This window comes from Erinaceus europaeus, chromosome 5 (genome assembly GCF_950295315.1).
Source record: "Erinaceus europaeus chromosome 5, mEriEur2.1, whole genome shotgun sequence".
NCBI lineage: Eukaryota > Metazoa > Chordata > Mammalia > Eulipotyphla > Erinaceidae > Erinaceus > Erinaceus europaeus.
Window position 1 is genome coordinate 88,934,366 of NC_080166.1, and position 18,547 is coordinate 88,952,912.

The 18,547-nt window shown below is 38.1% G+C and overlaps 1 protein-coding gene across 5 annotated transcripts in view; it reads left to right on the top strand.

The window, feature by feature from the left end:
* PIBF1 (progesterone immunomodulatory binding factor 1) overlaps nt 1-18,547 on the top strand; it is a 215,576-nt gene that overhangs the window by 30,361 nt on the left and 166,668 nt on the right. For all 5 annotated transcript variants that reach the window (XR_009549985.1, XR_009549986.1, XM_007526802.3 and 2 more), the window contains exons 6-9: nt 5,816-5,949; nt 10,807-10,915; nt 11,174-11,355; nt 13,181-13,306. Coding sequence is in view for 3 of the 5 variants with exons in the window: in XM_007526802.3 (XP_007526864.2) it covers nt 5,816-5,949; nt 10,807-10,915; nt 11,174-11,355; nt 13,181-13,306 (551 nt within the window). In the remaining 2 variants the exon portion in view is untranslated. The remainder of the gene's footprint in view (nt 1-5,815; nt 5,950-10,806; nt 10,916-11,173; nt 11,356-13,180; nt 13,307-18,547) is intronic.

Sequence of the window (18,547 nt, forward strand, 5' to 3'; positions counted from 1 at the left end):
GCCATTTAACTGACACCCACATCAAGAGATAGAAGCCCTTTTCATACTGCTTTGACTAAACATCTTATGTATATGTTGTATCGATATCATTGTTTCAGATGGGGTGTTTTGTCTATAGGAATAATATTCTTTAATTTCAGTTGGGAAATGACAGTTTGTTAAATACTTAAAATTTCATTTTTTTACAATTTGAACTAGTTATTTTTGATGTCAGTACTGCAAATATAGTCCATTCATATTTCAACATAAGTACACCCTGCAGACATTTCTAGTGTAATGACTGTCTAAGGATCTACAGGGTGTATGGAAATAAGTTGGTCATTCAGAAACTCCAGTGCTTACATAGGGTGTGGGGAAAGGCAGGTTAATAGGCAAGATGAAAACAAACATGCAATTACAATAACAAACTTAGGTTTGTTCCTCATAAAGACACCCATCTCTGATTTCCTTTTATGAATAATTTAGGAGATGGAAAAGATGGCCTTAACCTTAGCAGTCGGAATCAGTTCCGTTCTAGATATGGAGAAAACTGGCAAAGAATTGGAATCTTGGTAGCCTAGATTTCCTTTATTTTATTTGTATCATTTTCCCTTTATTTTTGTTTTTTAATTAATTAATTTATTATTATTATTTTTTTTTTTTTATTGCCACTGGGTTATTGCTGAGGCTTGGTGCCTGCAAGACAAATTCACTATACCCGGTGTCTGGCCCTTCCATCCATCCTTCCTTCCTTCCTTCCTTCTCCCCTTCCTTTTCTCCTTCCCTCCCTCCCTCCTTTCTTTCTCCCTGTCTTCCTTCCTTTTTTCTCTTTTTTTCTATTTATTGGATAGGACAGAGAGAAATTAAGGGGAGGATAGACACCTGCTGGTGGGGAGTGGGGGCTTGAACCCAGGTCCTTGCATATGGTATTATGTGCACATAACCAGGTGAACCACCATCCATCTCTTCATTTTTCCATTTGTTTATTTGTTTTTTTTGTTTTTTTTTACCAGAGCACTGCTCACCTCTGGCTTATAGTGATGCTGGGGACTGAACCTTGGACTTGGGAGCCTCAGACGTGAGAGTCTGTTTATATAACCATTATGCTATCTCTCCCCGCCCATTTTTCTTTTATTAGCAGAAGGAAGTTGAGACTTGCTTTTAACCCATTTACTGTTGTGTACAATCTTTCTGTTAGAGACTGAATGGTGCTTGGAAAAATTTCATGTGTACCTTTATACTTGAAAAACGTTATCTTTTAAGAATATATTTATTTCTAAGTCTAGTTGTTACTCTCTTTTGGTCCTTTCTCACGGGCATGAATTGTAGCCATTCTAATAGGCAGAGTACTAGGAACTTAGGATCGTGGAAAGCATCTTGAAAATTTTCCTCTTGGTTTGAGAAGAAACTTAATGGCTGCTCACAGCATGTGATGCTTTTTTCTGACAGAGGTGAGAACCAAGCTCTGTGAAAAATACAGGTGGATATTTAACTCAGATGTGACCTATGAGTCTTCCCACAGAAGGTAGCTCAAGAAAGGGAAGAAAGGGGGTCGGGCGGTAGCGCAGTGAGTTAAGCACATGTGGCACAAAGCACAAGGACCGTTGGAAGGATCCCGGTTCGAGGCCCTGGCTCCCCACCTGAGGGGAGTCGCTTTACAGGTGGGGAGGCAGGTCTACAGGTGTCTATCTTTCTCTCCCCCTCTCTGTCTTCCCCATCTCTCTCCATTTCTCTCTGTCCTGTCCAACGACGACAACATCAATAACAACGATAATAATGACCACAACAATGGTAAAACAACCAGGGTAACAAAAAAGGGAAAAAATAGCCTCCAGAAACAGTGGATTCATGGTGCAGGCACCAAGCCCCAGCAATAACCCTGGAGGCAAAAAAAAAAAAAAAGAAGAAGAAGAAGAAAGGGAAAAAAGCATAGGGACAATATAAGATAGTCTTTTCTCCTCTTTTTAGCCTTATTTTCAAAGTTCTACAGTAATGGAATTTGGTTCATTTTGAAAGAAGTTGTTTACTTCTCTGTTTTCTTACACTGTGTAGTAATCTGTTAGCCAGATTCTGTATTTGCTTCTGTATTTGGCTTCTGTATTTGCTTCCCCGCTGAACATGGGCGTTGACAGGTCGATCCATACTCCCAGTCTGCCTCTCTCTTTCCCTAGTGGGGCAGGGTTCTGGGGAATTGGAGCTCCAGGACACATTGGTGGGGTTGTCTGTCCAGGGAAATCTGGTCGGCATCATGCTAGCATCTGGAACCTGGTGGTTGAAAAGAGAGTTAACATACAAAGCCAAACAAATTGTTGACCAATCATGGACCTAAAGGCTGGAATAGTGCAGATGAAGAGTTGGGGGGGGGGGTCCTTCATTTTGTAGGTAGCTAGTAGGAATACTTTAGTTAAATTCCAAAGGGCCTGTGGCCATACTCATGTTTATTTTTTGTTTTTTTCCGAGCCTGAAATCTGCTATGCAGGTGGATCCTAATTATTGTGTGGGAAGGTGATGCCATGGCTTGCAGAAGAACCAGAAAGCTGGATCAGGGAAGAGAGTAGCTCCCTAATATGGGAAAGGGGTATAAATACTGTTGAATATAAACTACATTGAATTGATGTGATCTGGGGCTCATATTCAGCTTAGGAGCCTATGTGACCTCTGCATCCCTGTAGATCTGAGCTCACATTCTGTGGTCATAAGTAGGAACATTCTAAGCTGCCCCAATATCAGGACCCATCCTCCTCAGGTGTAGCGTAGAGTATATTGTCCAGCCTCCCTTTGGAGGATGGAACATTCTCTACCATTGTTGATCCAAGTTGAGGGCAAGGTCCTATGGGGGCCCCTCAAAGGGGTCTATTGTGTTGTTCCTGATAGGAATGATAACAATGGAGAGAGGGATTTATTCAAGGTCTAGGCCCATCATGTCTGTTTGGGAATCTCAGGACCCCCCCCCAAATAGGGCCCCAGTCTTTTTCTTTTTAAATCAGACAGAATCTTGACAAACTCTTAGCTCTTTATTTTTCTGCCTCAGCACTACTAGAGAAAATCAATAGTAGTAACAAGCACTAAAAGTTTATTTTATTAGTCTCAAATGGCTTCACACAATTTTTTCATGTCCTCTCATTTTTCAGAAATTGCTTTAGTCATTCACAACACTCCTCCACTTTCCTTCTCACTCTCAGCAGGTGACTTGGGACTTCATTTTACAGAAAATGTGGAAACCCTCAGGTGAGAATTCCTACAATTTCCTGACACCAAACTTAACAAACATGTTTACATCTGCTTTCATTGTTTATTTTTACTATTTACAGTGGAAAGAGTCTTTTTTTCAAGGAGTGGTAAAAGAATATGCCTTTAGAAACCAAGTGGGAAATAATATTATACAGAAATCAGATAAAGTATATGCCTTTAGAAACCAAGTGGGAAATAATATTATGCAGTGGTAAGATAAAGAGTACTCTATAACTTGTCCTACCTAAGGATTTCCAAAGATGTAAATACTCTGTACCAGCTGAGTTCAGAAGATCCAGATGAGCATGACCTACATTCTCAGCCTTATTCTCAAATATCCCACTCTGTCTTCTCCAGGGGCGTTAGAGTTGTCCTCCAGAATATTCCTGTGCTCTGTGGTACCAATTCCTACTTTGTTACTTGTTCTTTCCATCAACATTTGAATATTTACAGATCATCCCATTTTTTAAAAATATTTTTATTTATTTATGCGAAGGATAGGCAGAGAGGAAGAGAACCAGATTATCACTCTGGTACATGTGCTTCCAGAGACTGAACTCAGGACCTCATGCTTAAGAGTCCAACACTTTATCCACTGCACTACCTCCTGGACCACCAGATTGTCCCATTTTTTAATGTCTACTTTTATCTTTTTCATATGAACTGACCAGAAAGTCTCATGTAAGAAAGAAAACTATCTCTCCACTTCAGTACACATGGTGTTGGGGATTGAACCAGTAGCATCAGGTACCACCTTCCTGTGCTCTACCAGTTGAGTTATCTCCTCAACTACTGTCTCATCTTTTAAAACCTTCTCTTACCCCTATTCTTTTACTGCTATGCCACCCGCCACACCTGTGCTTTCCTGTTAATGAGAATTGACCAAAATTGCCAGTTTTGATATTTGACAAACTTAGATCGACATCTTTACGCTATTGTTCATGAAGTCTGAGATTTTTATTCTGTTCAATCCTTAGTTTCTTCATCTGTAAAAATGTCAGCAATATTTATGTCCACTCATAAAGTTAAATGTTAATTAGGATAATGCATGTAAAATTATCAACCATATTGAATACTCAGATATTTTTGGTTAGTGTACTTTCTGTCTCTATTTGTGAATACTTAAGATTTATTGTTTGTTTTGTGGTAGTGTTTAATACTACTGACTTCTTGTCTCCTCAGAGTTCTCTGATACTGTTTTCCCTGACACACCCCTGGTTCATTCTTTGCTTTTGTGAATACTTCCTCAAGTTCCTTGTTCTTTGTCCACTCTTTAAATGGTGATATTCTTCAAGATTGTATGTTAGTCTTTGTGCAGTTATAAAAGTTGAATTATCAGTTTGGCTATATTCTCTCTGGATGCCAAAGCAAGTTAAGTATTATTATGATGATATAATTTACAGTTACTCAGTATATGCTATGTGTTCACATTCCTATCAGATAATTCTCTTATATGCTTCCCACAACAACTCTTTTAAGGCAGATGTGGACACTGAAATACTGCAACAGAGACCTATCTAATGTCTTACTGCAGATAGTTCAGTTCTGGACAGTTGAATTCTGGAGCTTGCTTAGCTAGTGAGAGTATTCTATAGTCCCAAAATTATTTATATAGTTAGAAGTTATTTACAAAAGCAAAGTATTCTTCATGGGAGCTAAATCATCTTCTGGGGATTAAGCCTGAACTATGTATGTGATGATCCTTTGGGGAGAGATAAGTTTATGTGATCTGGACCATACTTATGTAAATACCATATGTAAATATTGTATAAATACTGCATAATAATGTCTAATTCTCATCATGAACACCAATGAATAGGGGCCCGGGAGGTAGTGTGCCAGGCTAAGTGCACATAGTACAAAGCTCAAGGACCAGTCATATAAAAATAATTAATCATGGTGTATTGCACCAAAGTAAAAGACTCTGGGGAGGGTGGGTGGGAGGAATTTAAGTCCTGGAACAGGATGGCACAGGACCTAGTGGGGGTTGTATTGTTGTGTGGAAAAATGAGAAATGTTACGCATGTACAAACTATTGCATTTACTGGTGACTATAAAACATTAATCCCCCAATAAAGAAATTTCAGAAAATAAATAAATAACAATAATTTATCAGTATTTGTGGAATGAAGGGGAATACATTTAGATATTCAACTACTTAAGAAAGAATTACATGGGGCAAGATGGGGCAATTTCTGTTTTGTCTCTATCCAATATAAATAAATAAAATACTTTAAAAAATATAAAAGAATTTTTCTAATTGACTTTATTGAGGGATCAGAGTATTATTGTGGACACATGGGTATGATAATCTCCCTGTGATATGTAACTTCTAAACATTCTCACCTCCAACTTAAGTCCCTTTTCACTATCATGTACCAGGACTTCAAGGTCCCCTCCACTCCCTTCCTTTCTCTTCTTCTCCAGAGTCCCTTGCTTTGGTGCAATACACTATATGATGATCTCACTCACAGGTAGAATTTCTGAAGTAAGTACAGAAAGGATTTTGTTTTAAATTAGAGACATTCATTCCATACAGAAGTCATCAATACAGAATTTGGTTAACTATATTAATTGTGAAATGTTTTATCTATTTTGATTATAGACTTATCAGGAAGAGCGAAGAAACTACTCTGAGCTTCAAATTAGATGTCAACGTTTGACCTTAGAATTAGCAGACACAAAACAGTTAATTCACCAGGGTGACTACCGTCAAGAGAACTATGATAAAGTCAAGAGGTAAGCAGTAAAGATGGCGGCTATAGTTCTCTTTATTAGCATGCTTCAAAGTCACCTGAATTCTTTTTTTTTAATTTAATTTTTTATTTATAAAAAGGAAACATTGACTAAACCATAGGATAAGAGGGGTATAACTTCACACAATTCCCACCACCAGAACTTTGTATCCTATCCCCTCCCCTGATAGCTTTCCTGTTCTTTAACCCTCTGGGAGTATGGACCCAGGGTCATTGTGGGATGCAGAAGGTGGAAGGTCTCGCTTCTGTAATTGCTTCCCCGATGAACATGGGTGTTGACAGGTCGATCCATACTCCCAGCTTGTCTTTCTCTTTCCCTAGTGGGGAAGGGCTCTGGGGAATCGGAGCTCCAGGACACATTGGTGGGGTTGTCTGTCCAGGGAAATCTGGTCGGCATCATGCTAGCATCTGGAACCTGGTGGTTGAAAAGAGAGTCAACATACAAAACCAAACAAAATGTTGACCAATCGTGGACCTAAAGGCTGGAATAGTGCAGATGAAGAGTTGCGGGGGGGAAGTCCTTCATTTTGTAGGTAGCTAGTAGGCATACTTTAGTTAAATTCCAAAGGGCCTGTGGCTATACTAGTGTTTTTTGTTTGTTTGTTTGTTTTTGCCTGAGCTTGAAATCTGATAAGCAGGTGGATCCTAGTTGTCTGGGGAGGTGATGTCATGGCTGGCAGAAGGACCAGAAAGCTGGATCAGGGAAGAGAGTAGCTCCCTAATATGGGAAAGGGGTAAAAATACTGTTGACTATGAACCCCACTGATTTGTTGTGATCTGGGGCTCATATTCAGCTTAGGAGCCTATGTGACCTCTGCATCCCTGTAGATCTGAGCTCACATTCTGTGGTCATGAGGAGGAACATTCCAAGCTGCCCCAATATCAGGACTCATCCTCCTCAGGTGTATATTGTCCAGCCTCCCTTTGGAGGATGGCACATTCTCTACTATTGTTGATTCAAGTTGAGGGCAAGGTCCTATGGGGGCCCAAATTTTGTTGTTTCTGATAAAAATGACCAGTAACAATGGAGAGAGGGATTTATTCAAGGTCTAGGCCCATCATGTCTGTTTGGGAATCTCAGGACTCCCCAAATAGGGTTCCAGCTGATGGGGTGGCCTGATAGTGACTAAAGAGTCATTGTTAAAGTATGCCCGTCTCTTGCCCTTATTGGGCTTTTGCAGTCCTTGCTTTGATAAGGTTAGCTTTGGAGTGAGAGAACTATAATAGGAAGTATAAGTAACTGTAATAGGTGAGGAAGATATCTAAGTCCAAGCAGACACTATTTCATTATGAACTTTATACTGACTCACTACAGACTATTGTGTATTTTTGCTTTCAGGTATATATTTTGCCCTAATTTATGGATACATGTGAACATATGCTCTATCTATAGGACCTGGTCTATATCTAGGATTTGGGATTTTATTAGGAAGTGAACCTCCTGGAATGGAGTTTGAGACTACTATGAAAGGAAAGGTCTCACCCAATTAATGAGGGTGAAGGATTGACATTCCATGCCTAATGTCTCTGGACACAGTCTGAAGTGAAGCATGCTGAGGTGGTACTACTGCATTGATTAGGTTGGGATCGGCGGATGCAATATCATTTGGCTTGAATTGAGAGAAGCATGCAGGAAAGTGAGCCCCACCCTAGAGGTTCTAGGACTGGGGGAAATATAGGCTCCAAAGAGGAAGCAGGAGGTTCCTGCTGTCTTAGGGGTTAAGAAGACAGTAGATGGTTATTGCTATAATCACATTATTTGGCAATTGGGTTAACTTTGAAATATCCCTTTGCTGTATCATGCACAACATCACCATAATTTATGTCCTTTGACATTATTTGTATATAGCTGTGCCACTGTTTGCTTCTGTTCTCCCTGGTCTAATCTTTTAAGAGAGTCAACATATCAAAGACTCCACCTATGTATTAAAAAGACTCAGTCTGTGATTTTAAAAGTTTGAGACATTCAATCAATTTTCCCCTCTCATATTAATTAGTGATTTATATGACTACAAATTGATAGGAGTGTACATAAATACACCATTCCCACCACCAAAAGAGTGTGTGTGTGTGTTTGTGTGTGTGTGTGTGTGTGTCCTGTGAAGTTGAACACCCACCCTCACTCTCAAACCAGGGTTTTTACTTTGGCGCCCTACTCCAGTCACCTGAATTCTTACCATCAACATTATTACCTCTGTTTTGTAGCTTATTCTTTTTCCATCCCTGTCATTTTAACTTTTCCAGAATGTCATATAGTTAATACGCTTCAACTTGACTTCTTGAAACTTTATACTTAAACTTCCTATATGTTTTTTTTTTCATGGTTTGATAGTTCATTTCATTTTAGCACTGAATATTGTTCCATAGCCTAGATGTATCACTTTTTTAGTTAGTAGTTTTCTACTAACGTCTATCTTGGTTGCTTCCAAGTGTCAATGGTTATGAATAAGGTTGCTATAGCCACTTGTGTACTGTATACAAACAAGTTTTCAACTCTTGTAAATAACAAGGAGTTTGGTTGTTAGTTCACTTCATATAAACATGTTCAGTTTCATAGGAAACCACCAAACTGTCTGCCTCAACATGACTGGGCTGTTTAATGTTTCCATGAGTCTTGAATGAGAGTTTCTATTACTCCACATCCTTTGCTAGTATTTGGTGTTGGCAGTGCTCTGGATGTTGGCCATTCTGATAGATGTGTAGTGATGTCTTGTTTTAATCTGCAGTTATCTGATAGCATATAGTGTGGAGCATCTTTTCATATGCTTATTTGTCACTTGTTTATCTACTTTGACGAGGTGTCAGGGTTTTTGGCCCATTTTTTTTTTTAACTGTTAAATTCTTTGTTTATTTTGGTTACCAGTCCTTTATCAGATATTTGACAAACATTTTCCCCCAGATTGTGCCTTATCTTCTCATTCTCTTGACATATACCTGGTTCTTCGTTGCACAATCGCATACAGTTTTGGCAGTTTGTTGGATTTAGGTTTTGTTTTTATGCCAGTTTTTTACTGTATTTAAAAGCTGCTGCTATCTTTCAAAATGCATTATCTCAAAAGATTGAAATCTAGTAAAGTTGCATGTGTATAAATATTTTAAAAATATCATACTGATGACTTTATTTTATGAAATTCAAACACTTGACATTTTTATCTGTAAGTTTTCAGTTCTTTCTTTCTATCAAAAAGCACTTTATGCTTAGAAAAAATAACATCTCTGAGTATTTCCCATTGTGTTGTTACTAAGTAGTTAATGGCAAACCGTTCTCTTTATTGGAATATACTTTTCTGTTGTTTGTACATTAATGAACCACTGCTAATGTTTGTACCCATAGGCAGATCTTTTTTTCTGAGCCAGAGTTTTGTCATGTAGGAGATATTGCCAATACAGATAAATACAATAGCTTATTTATTAAGGTCAAATAAATGTGTATGAGATGGAGAGAGAATGAGAGAGATTGTTCTAATTAATTGTTCCCTGCTATATCTCCAAGTGGTTAAAATAATTCTTGAAATATAGTAGTCACTCAATTAATATTAATTAAGTGAACAGACACTTAGTGAATGGCATAACACCATAATAGATTCATAACTGGAGCCGATCTAGGCTGCTGCGTGGGAGAGGGATCAGGAACTCGTGCGCACTAACTTCGCAGGAGATACACTCTGGAACTCTCAGAGCCGGAAAAGCAATTTTCAAGTGTCTTTAATCAGAAGAGCAGCTGTTTTTATACTCTCCAAGTAGGGTGGAAACAGGATGTGATATAGAGAGGGTGGAGCGAAAAGTGACTGGTGGAAGATCAGGGTGTGACAAGGAGAGGATCAGGGTGTGACAAGGAGAGGGGGTGGAGCAGGTGAGAATTCTACCACTAAACCACCAATGCCCTGGAGGGAGTGTGGTGCTTTATGTAAAAGTGATTTATGTAAATAGACCAAAGCTTTGAATGGGATTAAATCTATCCCTATATAGGCATATGGTTAAGCAGAAGCCAGGGGGAGCTGGCATACTATCCAACAGGGTGCAGAAGGTGGCAGGTCTGACTTCTGTAATTTCTATCTCACTGAACACAGGTGTTGACAGGTTGATCCATACTCCCAGCCTGTCTCTCTCTTTCCCTAGTGGGGTAGGGATCTGGGGAGGTGGGACTCCAGGACACCTTGGTGGGGTCGTCTGCCCAGGGAAGTCAGGTTGGCATCATCCTTAACAGTCCTTTTCATGGAAATACCAGGTGGGTAGGTGAACTAAAGTACAAAGGTATTGATTCTTACCAGAGAGGTTAAAAATTGGCAAGTCTATGTCTTTCCTCATTTGTTATGATACCTGTGTAAGTTTGATCACATTCTTGTTTTTACTGTTTTGGAAAAGAGCTAATTTGAAAATAGAAATGAGACTATCTGCATAATCACAAGCAATTTGTGAAACAAATAATCAGAAGAATGCCTGCTTGTGTGTCTGCTATGCAATCTGGGTAATGAGATATTTGAACTTAACTCAACTAAAAGCCTAGAGCCACATATGAATTCTTTAAAAGTTTTGGCTTCAAAATAAGATTGATGGTTATTAGTGAGAAAAAAATGCCAGAGAGTGGATATTACTTATTTTACTGACTATACACATTTATTTTAAAGATAATATATTCATATTTATTTATCTGAGGATCCTTTCAAATGTTAAAAAGTACATAGTTTGTTATTCTCAGAATAACACCAAGATCCCACTGCTAGTGTCTGTTTAGTTTTGTGAAACATAGTCAACCCTGCTGAAATGTTAACTGTAAAAAGGGACATAATATTTACATGTGCCTATTGTTTTTGTTAATATATTTAATTTAATTTTATAGTGAGCGTGATACACTTGAACAGGAAGTTGCTGAGTTAAGAAGGAAACATGAAATACTTGAAACTTCTCACATAACTCAAACCAAAGAAAGAAGTGAATTATCAAAAGAGGTAAGCTTATGGAGTCTCTTGTGTTTTATTGTGGGGTGATTATGGACATAGCCCAGGGCAAAATAATGGGAGAGAATTTTTTTTTTCTTTTCTGATGTTACCAAAAGGACTTTTAATAGCTCTTCCTTAATGGAAAATTGCAAGCTAAGAAATTGCCCTTTTGATGTGGTGAGTGAAAGCACAAATGAAAGGCAATAGTCTAGTAAACCCTAGAAATTACAATATTGATGTTCTGAAGTTGTTCCTGCATGTATGTAGGTAGTCACCCTACAGCAGACTGTTACTTTACTGCAAAAGGATAAAGAATATCTCAATCGCCAAAACATGGAGCTTAGTATTCGTTGTACTCATGAAGAAAATCGCCTGGAGAGACTTCAAACTCAACTGGAAGAAATCAAAAAGGCTAGAGAAGAGATGTATGAAAAATATGTGACTTCAAGGCAAGTATTCCTTTATTTTCCACATACATAGGTATAAATTAACTTCAATTTCTTTGATGGTATGTTTGCTTTTGGGGAAGAGTACATGTGTTTATAAAATGGGCTTAGTCTACAGCAGGTTTGGCTTGCTCTATTCAGGAACCTTCTTTTTCAATCTAAAATAATTTTGCAGGGGTTGGGTAGTGAGCACATATGTTACAGTGCACAAGGACCCAGGTTCAAGCCCCTGGTCCCCAACTACAGGGGCAGAACTTCACAAGTGGTGAAGCAGGGCTTCAGGTGTATCTCTGTTTCTGTCTCTCTATCTCCCATTCCCCTCTAAATTTCTCTCTGTCTCTGTCCAATAATAAATTAATAATAATTTTGCCACTACTAAACAACATTTCAAAATACTACCATAAGGAGATAAGATTTCCTCTATTTTTAAACTATACTGTTAAGAAAAAAGAAAGAGTGGTCCAGGAGGTGGCGCAGTGGATAAAGCAGCAGACTCTCAAGCATGAGGTCCTGAGTTCAATCCCCGGCAGCACATGTACCAGAGTGTTGTCTGGCTCTTTCTCTCCTCCTATGTTTCTCATTAATAAATAAATAAAACTTAAAAAAAAAAAAAAGAATACCGTTAAATTTGAATTTCTAAAATAAAAATAAAGGACTTTCAACCTATGCCAAGGATAATTTTTATTTCATCTCCCCCCCCAAGAATCTTTTTGCTGCTGAGTGAAATGAATAATTTAAAATATGATTTTATAAAAGCTTTGTAGTTATCTAAAAATTAATAACACATGCTAAATTGGAAAAAAGATAAGACTTAGTCTGATTTTTTTCATGTCATTGTGTTTTTTTTCAACAATCAAAACTATTTTATATATTTTTTTGTGTGGGTATACACACACACACTTTTTATTGTGTTGACTTCCTATGTTTTTTTGAGAAATGTGTATACACAGCTCTATTGAAGTCTCTTTTTAAAGAAAACCTCGTTTTGTGGGCCCTGATTAAGCTGACCTTTTCTTGACTATGAAACTTAAAGGAAGAATGAGGAGACAGCAGCAGTGCTTACTCCTTTGAGACACATGCTTAGGAATCCAGCTCCTGCATTTTGTTCCTATTTGGTCTTTACAATGAGATACATAAGACTTCCTGTAGTCCTTATAATCCTTGAGTTATTTTTATTAGTGCATCAAAGTCCAAGACAGATTCTAAATGTTATCCTTTAAGACTTTATACATTTATGCCCCCCCCCCATACACACACACATCCACCTGTGGTAATTTTCATCAATTAGTTCTTCTACCAGTATTCTATGTAATACTTTGTGACTGCTAGAAGACCAGTAACCATGGTGGTTATGTTTTTAAGAAAAATTTTGTGAAGAGTTCATTAGCATCATTTTGTTTTCACAGATTTTTTTTTTTGCATGCCATGTATCTCTCAGAATGCACCAAATCAGATTTTTGCCAAATGAATATTCTTTTATGGATATTTTAATATTTATTGGTTTTCAAGTTTCTGATCATATGCATTGAAAACTAACAGTAAATAATATCTTATATAATTACCAAACTTTTAAGTCCATATGTTTAATGTTTAATTTATAGTAAATAATATATTATTATCAAACCTTGAAGTTAGTATGTTTAAAAGGTTGAAATCTTACTTGAAGCTTGTTTGTAACAATAATTTTAGGAACTGTGAAACTTTATATAAAATAGGTGTACACTGTACATGGAATATATTGGACAAAATATTAAAATCTTTCATAAAGGATAAAGTCTTATTATTTTGCCAAAAAAAACCTATGGGTATTCCTTTTGATTCCTTGCAGAGACCATTATAAAGCAGAATATGAAAATAAACTACGTGATGAACTGGAACAAATAAAATTGAAAACTAATCTAGAAATAGATCAACTTCGAAATGCCTCAAAAGAAATGTATGAACGGGAAAATAGGTAAAAAAGAAAAAAGTAGAAAATTTATATTTTATTTCTCTTTAAGAACTCTAGTTTTATTAAAGTTAAACTTTATTTTTATGATAGGAGTTTTAAATCTTAAAGAATGCTTGTCATAAGTCTGAAAACAATGGAACATGAAAATTCTGGGTGTTTGATAATCAGTTTCAGAATAGAGTTTATTATACCTTAGATCTATTTGCTCTGTTACACATATTATCTCTTTATTACCTATGGAACTGGTCTTCTTCTCTTTATCTTGACCTAGATTGAGGCCAGTGGTAAAAAGAAAATAAGAGATGCTAGTATTTTTTTTAACATGCCAATAGTTTCTTCAGATAATTTTTTTAAAAATGAAATAATAATGTGAAATGTTACATGTGCCTCATTTAGCTGTGGGCTAAATTATGTAATTTTATGTACTCTAGGGGAAGAATCATTTTTAGTCATTCACTTACTTTTAGAGTTCCCATAGTGGTTGGCACTTTCAGCTGAGTCTAAAAGCTACTTCTTTCAGTTGGTTATTCTTTTTTCTTTATTTGATAGGACAGAAAGAAATTAAGAGGAGAAGGAATGTGTGTATGTATGTATGTATGTATGTATGTATGTATGTATATGGAGAGAGAGTGATCTGCAGTACTGCTCCACTGTTTATGAAGCTTCCTTCCTGTAGGTGAAGGCCAGGGACTTGAACCTGGATTCTCATGCATGCTAATGTGTTCACTCTACCAAATCCACCACTACCCCACTCCTGGGCTGCTTTTTAAATTCCAGATAGAGAGCCAGAGAGGTGGAGAAAGAAGAAATACACACACACACACACACACACACACACACACACACACACCACTACCCCACTCCTGGGCTGCTTTTTAAATTCCAGATAGAGAGCCAGAGAGGTGGAGAAAGAAGAAATAGATACACACACACACACACACACACACACACACACACACACACACACACACACAGAAAGAGAGAACCCGCAGCACTGCTCTACTGTTCCTGGAGCTTTCCTTAGAGCCATATATGATATGCCCATGTGGTGCTGGGGGTGCAGAGCTGGGTACTTCTGTATGGTAAGGTGTGAACTTTACCAGGAAAGCTATCTCCTCAGTAAGTTGTTACAGCTTTTCAAGGTATATATATATATTAGTATTTATTTCCTTTTGTTGCCCTTATTTATTATTGTTGTTATTGGTGTTATTGTTGTTGGATAGGACAGAGAGAAATGGAGAGAGGAAGGGAAGACAGAGATGGGGAGAGAAAGACACCTGCAGACCTGCTTCACTGCCTATGAAGCGACTCCCCTGCAGGTGGGGAGCCGGGGGCTCAAACCAGGATCCTTAATGCTGGTCCTTGCGCTTTGTGCCACATTGCCTGCGCTTAGCCCGCTGCGCTACCGCCTGTCTCCCAGGTTTTTATATATTTTAATGTATTTTCCCTTTATTGGGGGGATTAATGGTTTATAGTCCACAGTAAAATATAGTAGTTTGTACATGTCTAACATTTCTCAATTTTCCACATAAGACTCTAACCTCCTGCCTAGGTCCTCCTCCACCTGAACACTCCCCACCCCAGAGTTCTTTACTTTGGTGCGAAACATCACAAAGTTTATATTTTAATGGAAAATTATTTTGAAATTGACTTGTTATATTTACCAGCACTGATTTGAGTGTATAATATTTTTATCTTTGCCAACAAGTACAATTAACATTCTACTGTGTCATTTCACCTAAAAATGTAGCAAAAAATTTGAGGTTTCCATTTCTTGATTCCATAGCAGAAAGCTACTCTATCAGTGTACTGTTATAGGCCCATCTCTACTGGGGAAAACATGTAACTAACAATACTTACAGAACTGTGCTTTGTGTAGACTTAACAATGATACCTACTGTTAAATTGTTATTTTAACTGGATTGGGAGATATTTTTATAATGCTACAATCCTTTTGAGCTGTATGATTTTGATTGTTGGGTTTCTCTTGTAAAATTATGTATGATATATATAATCTATGACAGTATTTTTTAGAATATTTGCTTTGTATGTATGATTGGTGTACTTAAGAGTTAATGTAAAGTCAAATATTTCTTCACCTATTTAGTATGCATAGATTTTTTTATATACCTATTTGATAATCTTTCAATTCCTAAATAGAGGGGCCAGGTGGTGGTACATCTGGATGAGCACATGTTACAATGCACAAGGACCCAGCATTGGACTCCCTACCTTCGGGGGGGAAGCTTTGCCAAGTGGTGAAGCAGGGCTGCAGGTGTCTCTGTGTCTGTCTCCCTCTCTATCACCCCCTCCGCTTTCGATTTCTGATAGTCTCTAAGTAATAAAGAAAGCTTTTTAAAAAATTCTAAATAGAAATCAATATAAGGAAATTAATATAAACTTGTATATACTGAACTAGGAGAAAATCTTTCACTTGTATATTCAGGTATATCTAGCAACTATTCCTTCTGCCTATTGTTCTTTCTCCTCTTTCTTTAAGAGGTTTATGATAAAGTCATAATTTAGGATTATATTTATATAAGTTTTGTAATGTAAAAATGCTATAAATGATTATTCAGTGCTGTATTATCAGTATGGTAAGGGCCAGAAATAAGTACAAGGTTTTTTTTTTTATTATTTAAGAAAGGATAAATTAACAAATTTAGGGTACAAGGAGGGGTACAACTCCACACAATTCCCACCACCCAATCTCCATATATCCCACCCCCTCCCCTGATAGCTTTCCCATCCTCTATCCAGTTGTTGTGCGCGGGCCGCGGAGAAGAGAGAGGGGGTCCGGAGCGAAGAGGAAACACAAATCTTTATTTGCGCTGGCACCTCAGAGTTGGGTGCTAGAGAAGCAGGTTGGGCCACGTGGAGGTAGCGAAAATGGCCGCCTCACGCAGTAACCTTTCCTGCGTCTGAACACCAGAGTGAAGAGCTGGCAAGAGAGAGAGGTGTGGAAGAAGAAGGGCTTTTATAGGAGTAGCTTTCGTGAGAATGGGAAGGGGGAGGAGTAACCATAGCACTCCAGGATAGGATGATAACTCTCGTGAGAATGGGAGGGGGGGAGGAGTAACCAAAGCACTCCGGATATATCGGGGATATAGACAATGCCCTAAGGGTATAACATGGCGGAACAGGCACTCTGAGAATGTCCCAACTCTCGAACGGGAACTAGCAGTGCCTGAGGAGACAACATGGCAGATGTGACTGCATCGGCATAATTTCCCAGCACTATCCCTCTGGGAGCATGGACCCAGGGTCACTATGGGGTACAGAAGGTGGAAGGTCTGGCTTCTGTAATTGCTTCTCCGCTGAACATGGGTGTTGACTGGTCGGTCCATACTCCCAGTCTGCCTCTCTCTTTCCCTAGTAGGGTGGGTCTCTGGGGAAGTGGAGCTCCAGGACACATTGGTGGGGTCTTCAGTCCAGGGAAGCCTGGACGGCATCCTGATGGCATCTGGAACCTGGTGACTGAAAAGAGAGTTAATGTACAAAGCCAAACAAATTGTTGAGCAGTCATGGACCCAAAGCTTGGAATAGTGGAGAGGAAGTGTTTACTCACTGCAAACTCTAGTGTACTTCTGCTTTCAGGTATATATTTTGCAGTAGTTTATGGATACGTGTGAACATATGCTCTCTCTCACCGAAACTAGTGTATATCTAGGTTTTGGGACTTTGTTAGAAAGTGAACCACGTGGAATGGAATTAGAGAATACTATGAAAGGAAAGGTCTCACCTGAGTAATGAAGCTGAAGGGTTGTCATTCCACACGTGAAGTCTCTGGACACAGTCTGAGGTGAAGCATGTTGAGGTGGCAGTCGTTGTGTTGATTAGGTTGCGATCGGCAGATGCAAGATTATTTGATATGGATTGGGAGAGATACGGGAAAGTGGGCCCTATCCAAAGGTTCCAGGACTGGGGGAAGTAGGGGCTCTATAGTGAAGATGTGAGGTTCCTGCTGTCTTAGGGTTCCAAAAGACAATCGATAGTTAATGTTATCATCACATTATTTGGTAATTGGGTTAACTTTGAAAAGTCCTTTTGTTATGGTGTGCTATACAGTACTCAGTATCTTGTATATAGCTGTGCTATTGGTTGCTTCTGATCTACTTGGTCTGGGCTTTTGAGAGAGTCCGCATATCAAATACATCAAATACATCAAATACATATCAAATACACTGTGATCAGCTCTGGTTTATGGTGGTACAGGGAATTGAACCTGGGACTTTAGAACCTCAGGCATGAAAGTCTCTTTGCATAACCATTATGCTATCTACCCCTTCCTGTAAGTACATTTCTTAAAAGATCTTCCATGAACACAAGATGTCTTTTCTCTTTGTCTTCTGTATCTTCTAACAATGTCTTACAGTTTTCAATTAGTGCCTAGTACTTTCACCTCCTTTGTTAGATTGACTCCAAGGTATGTCTTTAAAATGCAGTTGTAGATGGGTTTATTTTCTTGATTGATTGATTGATTGATTTTTAAATATTTTATTTATTTATTTTAGAGAGATATATAGAGAGGGAAGAGAGACCAGAGCACTGCTCAGCTCTGGCTTATGGTGGTGCTGGGGATTGAACCTGGGACCTTGGAGCCTCAGGCATGAGAGTCTCTTTGCATAACCATTATGCTGTCTCCCCAGCCCTTCTTGATTTATTTTTGAAAAAATATTTATATTTCATAGTGACAGAGAATGAAAACATTACTTTGGCATGTGCAGTGCCAAGGATCAAAGTCACGACTTCATACTTATAAGTTTTTAACTGTTTAGTTATTCCACCTCTTGGGCCAATGCTTTCTTGAATTGTCTTTCCTCTAGCTATATTTTATTGAGTTTGTGTTCTGCCACTTTATTCATTTCATTGTGATGGCACTGAAACTTTGGTAGTGATTGCATTGAGTCTTACATACATGAACCTCTGAGCAGTATTTTTTTATTTTTCATATTATGTTAGTTTCAACTAAATGTGATTATACTGTATACTTTTTTATTTTTGTTTTTATGATTATTAGATTCATTTTTTCCATTTGGCTGTTTACATTTGTAACTGAAGAATGTCTTTTTTTTAATTATTGATTTAACAATGATCAACAAGATGGTAGGATAAGAGGGTTATAGTTCTATATAATTCCCACCACCAGAGTTCCATATTCCATCCCCTCCCTTGGAAGCTTTCCTGTTCATTATCCCTCTGTGAGCATGGACCCATGATCATTATGGGGTGCAGAAGGTCAGA